General features: G+C 39.5%; 1 protein-coding gene across 2 annotated transcripts in view; it reads left to right on the top strand.

Annotated features, from left to right (window-relative positions):
- The first annotated feature begins 737 nt into the window (after positions 1 to 737).
- GPR155 (G protein-coupled receptor 155) overlaps positions 738 to 14,005 on the top strand; it is a 62,269-nt gene continuing 49,001 nt past the window's right edge. Inside the window, exons 1-2 of one of the 2 annotated variants that reach the window (XM_053597189.1) lie at positions 738 to 946; positions 5,482 to 5,977. In XM_053597189.1, coding sequence (XP_053453164.1) covers positions 5,512 to 5,977 — 466 coding nt within the window. In that variant the 5' untranslated portion in view covers positions 738 to 946; positions 5,482 to 5,511. Of the gene's footprint in view, positions 947 to 3,651; positions 5,978 to 14,005 lie in introns of those variants that run through there. The other variant, XM_053597190.1, reaches the window with a different exon arrangement.

Raw genomic sequence — 14,005 nt, 5'->3', positions numbered from 1 at the left:
TGGAATTCCCAAGACCAAGGGCCTACTGAAGAAGAAATTCCCGTAACAATGTTAATAGGATCAAATTTGGAATAATTTTTTTTATTTCAAAAAGCTAATTCAGCTACAGGATTCTTCAGGTTTCAAACGGAGCACTGTATTTGGGATACCTTAAGTTCAAGAAGCTCTGGAAGTTTTCCATCAATAAAACCATTTCCCTCTTATTACACTGAGGAGATAAGCATGTAGTTTCCCCTCCAATAGAAATACTGTACAAGCAGTCACGGACAGGGCTAACGCTTTAGAGTTGTTTTAATCTCGGTTTAGGCAGGTCAAGGTCACACTTACTAGAGAAAGACGTAAGGCGGGACTTTGAGCTAAGTCTAAGTCCTTGCTTCTAAACTGTTATAAAAAGGACTAGGCTAACCAAGAGGAAGTGACGGATGACACGAGGCTGGGGTTAGGAAGAAGGACCACAGGGTTCAGCAACTGAGCTTACAGAGGAAAATAAGACAGGAATCCCCCCACGGCGGCGGCCATTTTGAGGGAGCCGTGCGGCCGGAAGTCCTGCCGCTGGCAGGGCGGGGCCCGGGGCCGCGCTGCTCGAGAGCTGGGGGCGGGGTCTAAGGGCTGGTTTCAGAACCGTGCCACTCCAAGGCTCGAGGCTATGGGCGGGGCATGGGGGCGGGGCAGAGGCGTACGCCTGGAGGATCGAAGCCTGGGGGCGGGCTCTGAGGGTGGAGCGGAGGCGGCGCCTCGCGGCGGGCGCCGGGAGAAGCTGACAGAGCCGCAGCGGCTAACCCTCGCCCCTCTATCTCGGAACGTGGGTGAGCTGCTGCACCTGGCACTCGGTAGCGCTCGGAGAAGAAGGCTGGGGGCGTGAGATGACGGTGATTTCCTCTCTGCTTGGCCCTCTGCGAGCGCTGACTCCCTTCTCCTCTCGCCCTCTGGGCTGCGGGCGAAGCAGGTGAGATGGGCCCCCGAGGCACGGACCTGCGGGGTTCTGGCTCAGCCTTGGGAACGGGGGTACCATAACCCCGCCGCTCGGATCTGGGTAGGTGGGCAGTGCCCGACCCTCTGCGCCCTGGCTCCGCGGCCCGCTGCCCGAACCTGCCTGCCTCTGCCCCGCAGCGCCTACGTTTGGAACGTGTGAGACCACCAGGCAGGCTTGCGCAGGGGAGGGGGTGGCTTGTCCCCTCCGGTGACAGAACCGCCTTCCCCAGTTTGGGAAGCTTCCCACTGCACGTGCGTCCACCCTGTCATTCTTGGACTCTTTCTTTATCTGGAGGTGGTCCAAGCACTTGGAACGTTGAACCAAATTTTCTCCCTTACCACTTTATGCACCTTGTTAGTTATCACGACGTTAGGACTCCCATACCCTGGGAAGTTGAGCCACCACCTTTTCCTAGGCACAGACAACAGGCTGCCTTTAGACTCTGCTGCTGCCTTCCTAGGAGTTGGGTGGCAGCTGTTCTCTGGGCAGCTTATTTGGTTAAGGACTTTCAGCACTCCTTATCTTGCAGAGCCAAAGTCTGTCCCCGCAGACAAGGGAAGGAGGCAGTGCTCGGAGCTCCCTACCGTGGGTCTCTAGGGAGGACATTTAGTCCCTTTCAAGTAAGGAGGGGGTGTGTGAATGGTGTAACTGTTGATGCTGAAGAGGGCTTTAGTAATACCACACTGCATTATGCTTTTCCCCAGAGGATAAAGGATATTGGGTGTTCGAAAAAGAACCTAAGAGTTTAAAGCTTTCTCCTTGAAGTTAATTAACTCCCTCTTCCCTCTCGTTTTTCTTTAATGGTGTAGCTGTTTACAATTTTCGGTGGTTCGTTGATGTTTAAGCCAAATATAAAGTGGCCAGAAGTGGTTTGTATATAGTTTCTCCAGTCCCTGCCCCAGTGACCAGTCTTTTACTGTGGCAGGTCAACTTGTTTATTTTGTAAGAAGCCTTATTTTCATAGTTGAAAAGACTGGATATAATTTTTTTTAAACTTCCTTCGCTGTAGTTCCTGTTCATTTTAAAATAATGCTTTAGATAGCATATTTTCTTCCCATACTAGGAAGAGATAAAACTTTACAAGCTCTTTTGATGATTTAGACTTTCTTTCAGTAGATATTGCTTTTATAATATTGAAAAACATTAAAAGAAACCTCATGGGAAGGGGCAGATTACTTTTCAATGTGTTGTTACCGTTTCTTTTTTTCTCGTTTTCAACTAATTAAAAGTTAAACCTGGGTGGGCATCGCCACAACTGACCATCACCCTGAGAAAAATGAAGAGCTCTTTCTTCACTGTTACCAACCATGTAAGACCAAACTAAATTCAATTCCTCTCATTTGGTATAAAACAAAATCTGATGACTTTATGACATATTCCATCCCTCTTTTTTTTAGTTGGAGGATCTATAATAACCACGTATGTTTGAAGAACAAAATAGGATTTACTTTATCACCATTCTCACCATTGTTATTAGGACTATGGCTCCTAATAGCACTTGCTACCGTTTCTTGAAAGCCAGCAAAGGAGGTTTATTTTACAGTTGAGGAAACTAAGGTTCTAGAAGGGTATGTAGCTTTCCCAAGGAGTTGGTAAGTGAGAAGACCCAGGATCTACTTGACTCTTTTCACTGAACTACCAGTAGTTTACTGAAAACTGTTAGTTTAAAAAATATATTGGAATATGCTCATTTGATACCAATAAGGAGTCATTAGCAGAATGAGCTATTAATAATACTCAAAGTGAAGAAATATGGGAAACTTTTGAAAAACTTCAGAAGACTGGACTTCTTTAGCACTGCCTTCCCAAGAACACATTTCCTAAGGGTGCCAAATGTTTAGCACTTTTGTTTACTTGTTTACCAGCTCCTTACTTCAAGTATGGGTAGCTTTCTCGGGATATAATTTGATACTTATGTGGTAAACTTTAAGTATGTGAGTATTATAGGTTTTGTGTACTATATTGACCACTCCTGTCTAATCCTGGTAGAAAAATACTTGTCTTAATCCTGGTTAAATGTGAGGTTTTGAATGGTTTGGTTTATACCAGCATAGCACAGAGGAAATTCTCTTCCACACCCCCATGCATCAGACGTTGGAGATCTCTGCCCTGCTGTCTGAGTCTTTTTAATGTGATGTAGATGTTTGAGAACTTAACCTGGGCATTGTAACTTTAAGGAAGTATAAGCTTTTTACTTTCTACCTTATATAAGGCCCCTTTAGATGGCAAGCCCAGAGTAATCACTTAGAAATTGACAATTGATAGCATAATAATTCCAAGATACTACCAAAAGCTGATCAATTTTAGAGTTACCCAGACTTCATGTGCTTTTTGTCCCTGGCAGCAAGAGGGGAGTCTGATACTTATTGTAATGTTAGCGTAAAGAATTTGTTCCTTTTTTTTTTTAGCATTTTCTGAACATCTTTTGAACACTTTACCAACACATTTTGTGTTTGTTAAAATTTTATAAACATTTTTAGAACATTTTAGGACACATTTTGTGTTTTGTTTTTTTTTTGAGACAGAGTCTCAAGTTGTCACCCTGGGTAGAGTGCTGTAGCATCATAGCTCACAGCAACCTCCAACTCTTGGGCTCAAGCGATCCTCTTGCCTCAGTTTTTTTTCTATTTTTAGTAGAGACAGAGGTCTCGCCTTTTGATTAGGCTGGTCTCCAACTCGTGAGCACAAGCAATCCGCCTGCCTTGGTCTCCCAAAGTGCTAGGATTACAACGTGAACTACCATGCCCAGCCACATTTTGTGTTCTTGGACCTGTTACTAACAGTGAAAAACAAAATACTTTATCATTTGGGGCTCGGTGCCCATAGCGCAGTGGTTACAGCACCAGCCACATACACCCAGGCTGGTGGATTTGAACCTGGCCCGGGTCAGCTAAACAACATTGATGACAACCTCAAGAAAAAATAGCCAGGTGTTGTGGAGGGTGCCTATAGTCCCAGCTACTTGGGAGGCTGAGGCAAGAGAATTGCTTAAGCCCAAGACTTGGAGGTTACTATGAGCTGTGATGCCATGGTGTTCTACTGAGGGCAACATAGTGAGACCCTGTCTCAAAAAAAAAAAAACAAAAAACGTTATCATTCGGGAAAAAAATTTTTTTCTACCTGTGAACTAGATAATGCCTGGAAGAGAACATTGATTCATGAAAGGGTAAAATTTTATTTAAGAACAAGTTATTATTTTAATCATTCATTAAAAATGAGAGCGCCAGGTGTGTGCTAGATGTTAGGAACACAATAGTGAGCAAAAACATGCATTGTCCCTGCTTCTGTGACATTGAAATTCTAGGGAAAGAGACAGCATAAATTAGATAGTTGCTCTAATGCAGTGGTTCTCAACCTTCCTAGTGACGTGATGTATTTTCATTATTACAAAAGGGTCTCAACCCAGGTTGAAAACTGCTGTTCTAATGCATAGTATAATTGTAGACTGAGAAAAGTGGCCTAAAGGTAAGTAATGTGAATCTATTTGAGAAAGAATCATGGCCTGGCTGTGGGGTTAGAGAAGTTTTACGGGGTAAAGTGACACCTGAACGATATGGTTTGGAGCAGTGGTTCTCAACCTCTGGGTCGCGACCCCTGTGTAACAATGAAAATACATCGTGGCATTAGGAAGGTTGAGAACCACTGGTTTGGAGGATTAGTAGGTGTTAATTATGTGGAGTGTGGCAGGTGAGTGGGTAGAGAAGAAAACATTGTAGGGAGAGCTGAATGTGCAAAGTTCCCAAGGCAGAAAGGGACGTGGGGCCAGTGTGTGAAGGCTGGTGTAAAAGAAACTAGAAGTAGGTTATAGGATGCCACTATTTTTTCTTTCTCTCTGTCTCTCTCTCTTTTTTTTTTTTTTTTTGCCGTTTTTGGCCAGGGCTGGGTTTGAAACTGCCACCTCTGGCATATGGGGCCGGCACCCTACTCCTTTGAGCCACAGGCGCCGCCCTTCTTTCTCTCTCTTATAGTCTACCAAAAGTTATATTGAACTTTTGTTAAGTGATTATGCTATAGCAGATGTGACTGTGGGGATTTTACTTGAATAAAAGTTTCTATGAGGTAGGTACTGTTATTGCCATTTCACAAATGAAGAAAGTGAGGCACAGAAAAGTTATTGGTTTAAAGTCAGTAAGTGATACTTTCTGGTGCTGATGTGACTCCTTGATGTAGCCCTGAGAACTTCTAAAATTTCTAAAGAATTTAGATGCAGGTGGACATTCGGCAGAGACTCTGTGGGCTCCATGCTCTTATCCATTAGACAAAGCTCAGCTGTGAATCACTGGCTACCGGGCAACACTGCAGCTAAAATATCTGTGGATCTTATTTTACTCGTGTCTGATTCTGAGAACCGAACAGCAGCATAAATATTTTGAGCTGTATTACCTTTGAGAATAAGGAAGTTATTGTTAGCAAACCCCCACTTGAAGTAAATCAATCTAAGCTTCCCCATGTAACATTTCAAGTAGAATTCTCATTGTCACACTGAATCTGTGTTTCTTTCTTTCCAGAGATCTGGTGGAATTGGAGATTGAGAGAAAATGAATTCCTTTTCTAATTTGCCTGCAGAGAATGTCACCATTGAGGTCAATATGACCAAGACTTTGCCTACAATAGTAACACATGGATTTAATTCTACTAATGACCCACCTTCAATGTCAATAACAAGGCTTTTTCCAGCCTTACTAGAATGCTTTGGCATAGTCCTTTGTGGCTATATAGCAGGAAGGGCCAATGTTATAACATCAACACAGGCCAAAGGACTGGGAAATTTTGTCTCCAGATTTGCACTTCCAGCTTTATTATTCAAAAACATGGTTGTACTTAATTTTTCCAATGTAGATTGGTCTTTTCTATATAGTATCTTAATTGCCAAAGCTTCTGTGTTTTTCATTGTATGTATATTAACCTTACTGGTTGCCAGTCCTGATAGTCGATTTAGTAAAGCTGGACTATTCCCTATTTTTGCTACACAAAGTAATGACTTTGCATTGGGATACCCTATAGGTAAGTTTTTTATTTTTCAAGATTTTAAAAAATTCAAGTGGCTTTAGGAGATAACAAAATATAAATTTTTAATTTAAGCATTTGTTAATGGCAGAGGCTTACTGTTGTATCTAAGAAATCTTTAATGTCTTTCCTTAAATTGGGACAAATTATGTTTTTTCTCATCTTCAAAGTTTGAAGATCATTTAATCATTTATTTAAATGATCATATCCTAGTAATCTTTGTAAATAGTTTCTCTAATGGTATTCTTTTTCTTATCAATAATCATATATGAAAGAAGTTTAATTTTTAGAAGGGATTTAATTCTGATTTAAATTATATAAAAATGATAGGCTTATTCTGTATAAAAATAGTCATTATTAAATATTACTAGTGGGAATTTCTGATATTTCCCTCTTTTATTTTTCTTGCCATCAGGAATACATATTATTTTACACTGAAATTGTTTTTGAGATTGTAATTCAAAATTTTAATGTATGTAGGTATTTTAGTTGAAGATAATTTCTTGTTTAAAAATAAAAATGAGGGCTTTTTTTAATCTTTCTAACTTTTTTTAACCTTTCTGACTCATTAAGCAGCCTAATTTCATGTTTCCATATGTGTATATGTTCCTTATGAAACAGTAAACATATAATTTGGCATACTGAAATATCTTTTTTTTGAGACAGAGTCTCACTCTGTGGCCTGGCTGGAGTGCCATGGCATCATCGTAGCACACAGCAACCTCAATCTTGGGCTCAAGTCCCAAGTAGCTGGGACTACAGGCACCCACAACAATGATATGTTAATTTTTTTTTTCTATTTTAGTAGAGATGAGGTCTTACTTTTGCTCAGGCTGGTCTCAAACTCCTGACCTCAAGCAGTTCATGCACCTTGGCCTCTCAGAGTGCTAGGATTACAGGTGTGAGCCACTGTACCTGGCCATACTAAAATATCTTGAAAGAAAACATTTTTTCTTTTTTTTTTTTTGAGACAGAGCCTCAAGCTGTTGCCCTGGGTAGATTGCTGTGGCATCACAGCTCACAGCAACCTCCAACTCCTGGGCTTAAGCGATTCTCCTGCCTCCGCCTCCCAAGTCGGTGGGATTACAGGCGCCCGTAAGGACGCCCAGCTATTTTTTGGTTGCAGCCGTCATTGTTGTTTGGGCGGGCCCAGGCTGGATTCGAACCTGCCAGCTCAGGTGTATGTGGCTGGTGCCTTAGCCACTTGAGCCACAGGAAGAGCCGAAAGAAAACATTTTATTTTTAGAATACTCTACCACCAAGAAAATGTATATCTAGTAATTACATTTTTATGCTTTTAAATTGAAGTTATGTGTACTTTGATCATGTATCATCGTGTGAGGGCCTGAATACTGTGGATGTATCAATGTATTCACTCGAGGGAACTGTGTGTGCTAACTGCTGAGAACACGCCTGCCTGCAAGCAAAGTTCTTGCACATACTGAATTTATATTTTAATGGAAGAGTAAATAAAATTTATTTCAGGTGGTGACAAGGGCCGTAAAAATGAAATAGTTTATGAGGGGTAGGAATGAGAAGGTGCTATTTGAGCTAGGGTAGACAGTGAAGGCCACCCTAATGAAATGTCTTATGAGCAGAGACTTAGTGGAATGTGTGAAGTGTACAATTGAAATCTACCATTAACTTTCAAGTTTCTTATGCAGTTTTGTCCTCTACTTCTACTCTCAACTTATTTGATCACTGACACCAAAAAGATTCTGGTGAACTATGCTTTCACCTTTCTCCACCTTTGACCTTCCTTCATCTTTCTTACCAGAAGGAGAAGTATCTAAGAAATCAAATAGCTGTGAGTAAAACAGGAGAATTAAGAGAAGAGAAAAACTAGGATCTTGATAATTGAGCTGTGAATAGTCAGAAATTAGATAGGTGTTCCTTTAAGGTTATTGGATTTTAAAATAAAATAAAGACTTTTGGAAATAAAAGAGCAAGGTGTTATTGTGTTTGTCTATTTCCTCAAGAGCATTAATAATGTAAGTTTGGCAAGATATTTATAGTATAGGGACCTTACAAGTGACTTAGTAGCAGAGTATTAAATATCTAATAAATACAGAGGGTGTCAAAGGAAGAAAAAAACTGTATTACAATTGTAATGCTCAATATATACTGATAATAAAAGATGAATACAAGTCACGTTTGAGCACCTCTTATGATTGCAGAAGTCAAATGTGACTTGGGTATTACAAATTTAACACAGCTTTTTTCCTTTCTTAAAATGTGTATACATTTTTCTGCCACCCTCCATATTGTTGTATCTTACTTAGATATGAACTAGAAGTATACAGTTTCGTGCTCTTATAGATTAGTAAGCCCATAACTAAGCAGGACGAATACTTGTAACTTTATAGTTTACAGAATACTTTCTTACATACTTATGGCATTTGAGTAGGGCAGATATTATTACCCTCGTTTTCAAATAAGACTGGCTTAGAGAGATTTAAATGAGTTATCCCAGGTCACACAGCTAACAGGTGACCGAGACCTGAACATAGGTCTTCTGGTTCTAAATCCTGGCCATTCTCTCATGTCACAGTTATATAATGTGCCAACTTAATCTTCAGAAGACTCAGCCAGCTTTGTAATATATTAGTTTCAGAAAAAATCAAGAGTTTTTTCTCTATAATATTCTAAAAACATTCCATAAAATGAGTAGTAGTGGAAAAAGACCTATTAGGTGAGTTATAACATTTTTACATCAAGGCAAAGCCTCCAAATAAAAACATAATCAGCCGTTTCATCACTGCTTTTCTTTTTCTTTCTTTTTTTTTTTTTTTTTTTTGAGACAGAGCTCAAGCTATCACCCAGAGTAGAGTGCCATGGCGTCATGGTGTCACAGCTCACCAGCAACCTCCAACTCCCGGGCTTAAGTGATTCTTTTGCCTCAGCCTCTGGAGTAGCTGGGACTACAGGTGCCTGCCACAATGCCCAGCTATTTCTTTGTTTGTAGTTGTCATTGTTTGGCAGGCCCCGGCCGGATTCGAACCTGCCAGCTCCGGTGTATGTGTCTGGCGCCTGAGCCTATCACTGCTTTTCTTATGTCCCACATTCAATCAGTGAATCTGGTAATAATCACATTTCTAGCAGGTGCTAGCCCATTTTTCCATGATGATTATATTGATTTTGAGGTATAACTTTCTCTGGGGATTTTTTTTTTTTGGTTTGTTTTTTAACCGTGATAGTAGCTCTTACAACATTAGATTGTAGACTATAATTTTACTAAAAATCAGTAGTATTAGACAGAAGTACTTTGTCATACACCTCCATGCTGGAAGGGCATTGAAGGGCAGTGCTACCTGCTCCCTGATGAGGGCATTTCTTGTTGCTGTGTCCATCTCCTTCAGGCCTCACACAGGGCGAACAAAGAAAACTGTCTCCAAAATGAAGACCTCCCTTTCCATTGTCTCATGACCATTCCAAGGAATTCTCACTCTCTTATTTACAGATAAGCATTGATTGTGGGTTATAGGAAATGTCTTTTTTAAGACTATATTTTTTTCACATCTGTCCAATTTATAGGTGACTCAGGAAATGGAAGGAGGAGATAAGTTAATGAATAAAGAAAGAGGATAGTCGTGTTTCCTTTTCCTATGTATTAGGCCAATGATAATGGCCTGTGAAATTATATTAAAATGATTCATCTTTACTCAAGTGACAGAATAGAGCATTATTACAGACTGAAAAGGAAGCTCCCCGTGTTGCAGAGCAATTCTTTTCAAAAGTACTTGAAAAAATCCAAGTCTAAGATGAACCCGAGAATCTACCAAGGTGAAATGTTGATTTCAGCAAATCAGAATGATTTCCTGCTTCTGTCATTAAAAGATACTGAAAAGGCACACTTAAGTCCTATAAATCATTCTTCAAACAATGCTGATAACATAAGTACCCTGAACATAATCATAATTATGCTCCAGTGCTTAAGCTGTAAACAGAAAGGAAATGAAGCATTTAACTATATGGCACTGAATAATAGAATGATCTGGTCTTTGTGATATGTGCTAGGATTTAAAACCCTGCAGGATCAAAATAGGAGGCACAGTAGGTGGCTAATTTTGTCTCTTAATTCTTCAAATCTATGTAATAACTCCTTATAATGAGATTTTCCCCTCCTCCCAAGAACCTTTTTTTTTTTTTTTTTGAGACAGAGTCTTACTTTGTCACCCTCGGTAGAGTGCCACTGTGTCATAGCTCATAGCAGCTCTTGGGCTGAAGAGATTCTCTTGCCTCAGCCTCCTGAGTAGCTGGGACTACGGGCGCCGGTCACAACTCCTGACTATTTTTAGAGAAGAGGTCTCACTGGCTCAGGCTGGCCTTAAACCTGTAAGCTCAGGCAATCCACCTGCCCCGGCCTCCCAGAGTGCTAGGATTATAGGTGTGAGCTACCGTGCCCAGCCCCAAGAATCTTTTTTATTATCATTAATTAGAATTTAAAATTTGCTATAATGATTGTAAATCTAATTTTAGTTACTACGTCACTGCTTGCATATATATTTTTTTCAGATTTAAAAAACAATCTTCAGATAACAAAAACACTGCCAATTTATAGATAAAGGTGTAATGTTAAGCAATTATGCTAATGATGGCAGAAGTAGACTAAGATTTCTGTATTGAACCCTGTTCCCCTAGTAATTTAACAAATATTTAATCATAGTTTTTTGCTTTTCCACTAGGTCTTACTTCTTTTGCCTTTGTATACCTGTTCAGCTGACTTAAAATACCTCAATAGTAATCTGCTTTATAAATAAAAATGCATACAAGATTTCAGATAGGAGGAATGGATTTAAGAGATCTTTGCACAGCATAGTGACAATGGTTAATAACAATATATTGTATTCTTGAAAATTGCTAAGAGAGTAGATTTTAAATCTTATCACAAAAAATGATAAACATACGAGATAATACATAATTAGCTCGATTTAGCCATTCCATAGTGTATATATGTTTTTAAACAACATGTTGTACTTGATAAATAAATATAATTTTTATTTGCCAATTTATTTTTTATTTTTATTTTTATTTATTATTATTATTTTTTTAGAGACTCACTTTATTGTCCTCGGTAGAGTGATGTGGCATCACAGCTCACAGCAACCTCTAATTCCTGGGCTTAGGCGATTCTTTTACCTCAGCCTCGGGGGTATCTGGGACCACAGGCACTCGCCACAATGCCCGGCTATTTTTTTGTTGCAATTTGGCCAGGGCTGGGTTCGAACCCACCACCCTCAGAATGTGGGGCTGGCGCCCTACCCACTGAGCCACAGGTGCTACCCGGCCAATTTATTTTTTAAAAAGCAAAAAGTTAAAAATGGATACAAACTACGGTGCATTTTACAAGGGTACATGTTAAATTTACTAAGTGTAGAGTATAAATGTCTTAACATCATAAGAAAATGTGGTGAAGGCTGTGTAAACCAGTTAGATGAAAATATTTCAAATGGTATATATAAAACCAGCACATTATACCCCATGATTGCATTAATGTACACAGCTATGATTTAATAAAAAAAAAAGGATACAAAAAGAAATGGATAAACTGATAAATTGATACAAATTACTGTGTGTCGCAAAATATATTTTTACTATATCTGAAAGCTGTGACATTCATTGATGTGTTAGGTAATTGCATTCAGCAAGTGTTTTCAGATTTGCTCAGCATTCTGCTGGGGACTGTGGGTGATAAAATGATGCCTTCAAGGAACTTAGAATATTTTGAAGTGGCACTAATATGCCAGCATTCCAGAGAAGAGGAAATGAATAATGCAGATTGAAGACTTGGTGAAAAAGGTAGCACCAGAGACAAGCCTTAACCATTAAGTAAAAAAGGAAAGAGTTCAAGAAGTTAGAGGGTGATAGTATGATCAACATGTAGGACTTCTAAGTATGGATGTGGTGTTTGTCCAGTATTAACGGTGTGGTTTAACCAAATGGAAACGCACAAGCAAACTTGACAGCTGGAGTCTTTGCATCAAGGAGTAATAAGTTGGATAGATAAATAAAGGACCAATCGTGGAGACAGGGTTATGAATGTCAAAAGAAAGGTTTTATAGCTGTTCTGTGGGCCGTGAGAGCAGTGGGAAAATCTTAACTTTTGAAACTTAAGATTTAGATGGCGCTGAGTGAACAATATGGACAGAGGAAGTGGTTGAGACAAAAAGAATGTTGGTTGGTAAACATTAATTTTTGAGATTTTTGAAAAATGATAGTAAGAATCAAGAGGAAAAAATACAAAAGATCCTGCTAAAGAAGAAAGTACTTGGTGATTGGCAGACATACAAAACTGTTGTTCACATTTGCACTGACCTCTTAAAACAATGTCAAATTCATTATGTGATGGTGACTGCTGGTACGCCAGGAAAGTAAATTGCTGAAAAAAGGCGTTGCTATGAGGGGCTTTGAGTATACATCATAGAATTGTAGCTTCATGGTCAAAAGAAATTCATTTTGTTATGGGTGCTTAGGAAAAATTCTTACACCCAGATTGAAAACACAAAAATTTTCCAAAATACACACTCTACTTTAAAAATCTAGGGGTGAGCAGGTATGAACACTTTTCTCTTGAGTTAGGATAGCTAATCAGAAGTGTAGCCATCTAGAAATAATTCTAAAAAGTGCTATTTTTTACTTGAGACTGAAACCTTAAGAAATATGAAAGAGAACCACTAAGAGTTACAGAACTAGCATATTGTATTTGGAAATCAGTGGAAAGAATTTATGGAAATTTTATATAATCAAATGGTTTTGACCACTGCTTCGTTTGGGAGATATTAAAGACCTCTGAAGGTACTTAACTTAGAAAATGGAGATTGAATCTTATTAAAAATAGTTTTAGGTTATGAGAAAAAAGTGAACTTCTATGTTTCTATAATCTGGTTACATAACTTTAACCGGACATGTGCATGACATTAGCTGAACTTAAGTAAGTAAACAAATGTATTGTCCTTCCTGTGTCACTCTATCTTAATGTAAATTGAGAAACCTTAATCTTTCACATTTTTTTCACTGATTGCCTTTCTCCTCGTGACTGTTGCTTTTCTTTTCTTATCCTTCTCAACTTCAAAATCAATTCTCAATCAGTCTGTGTATGCATTAGATTGTATAATATACACTTCTATTGCCAAAAATGTGCCTAGAGACCAGATTATTTACTCCAAGGCTCTAAGTTGCCCTGGTCAACCCAAGACCAGGACACCAACCCTTTCATCCACCAGGAAATGGCTAGAAGTCTGGTCCAACCCACAACCCTCTCTCATGAGATAAGGGTGCACATTTTATGCAGTGGTCAGGTTCTAAAGTTGTCATGCATACTTAAACCCTTAAAAAAAAAATACCCTTAAAATCACCGCAAAATACAGCACACACACACTTTGTCTAAATTATAGCATTTCTCATAAGTCTAACACAGCCACTTTTTTTTTTTTTTTTTAATGAGACAGTCTTACTTTGTCTCCCTTGGTAGAGTGCTGTAGCGTCACATCTGACAGCAACCTCCAACTCTTGGGCTCAAGCAATTCTTTTGCCTCAGCTTCCTGAGTACCTGGGACTACAGGTCCCACCACAGCACCTGGCTAGTTTTAGAGACGAGTTCTTGCTGTGGCTCAGGCTGGTCTCGAACCCGTGAGCTCAGGCAATCCACCAGCCTCAGCCTCCCAGAGTGTCAGGATTACAGGTGTGAGCCAACGCACCCAGCCCACATTTTTTTCTATAGTATTATTCTTCCTTAATGAACAACAGGTAAAATAATTAGTTTGCACTTGAAAGCATGCTACAGGGCAAGAAAAAAAAAAAAAAAAGAAAGTTGTTTTCCTGAGAGGGTGTAATTGAATTGTGTTAGTTAAACGTGCATTGATGTGACTCCACTTTATTACTCTCCCAAATATTTCTTAGATCCATGTTCGTTCTACTTCTTCACATCTCACTGGTCTTCCTTGAAGGCATTCATTTCCTTTTCCTCTCAAATGGAGGCTGTTCATTTTCAGCCTGCACACCACATGAGCCATGGTGGGTAGGACC

Source organism: Nycticebus coucang, chromosome 7, assembly GCF_027406575.1.
Source record: "Nycticebus coucang isolate mNycCou1 chromosome 7, mNycCou1.pri, whole genome shotgun sequence".
Classification (NCBI taxonomy): domain Eukaryota; kingdom Metazoa; phylum Chordata; class Mammalia; order Primates; family Lorisidae; genus Nycticebus; species Nycticebus coucang.
Note: the sequence above shows the minus strand (reverse complement) of the source record. Positions and strands in the feature narration are given on the sequence as shown.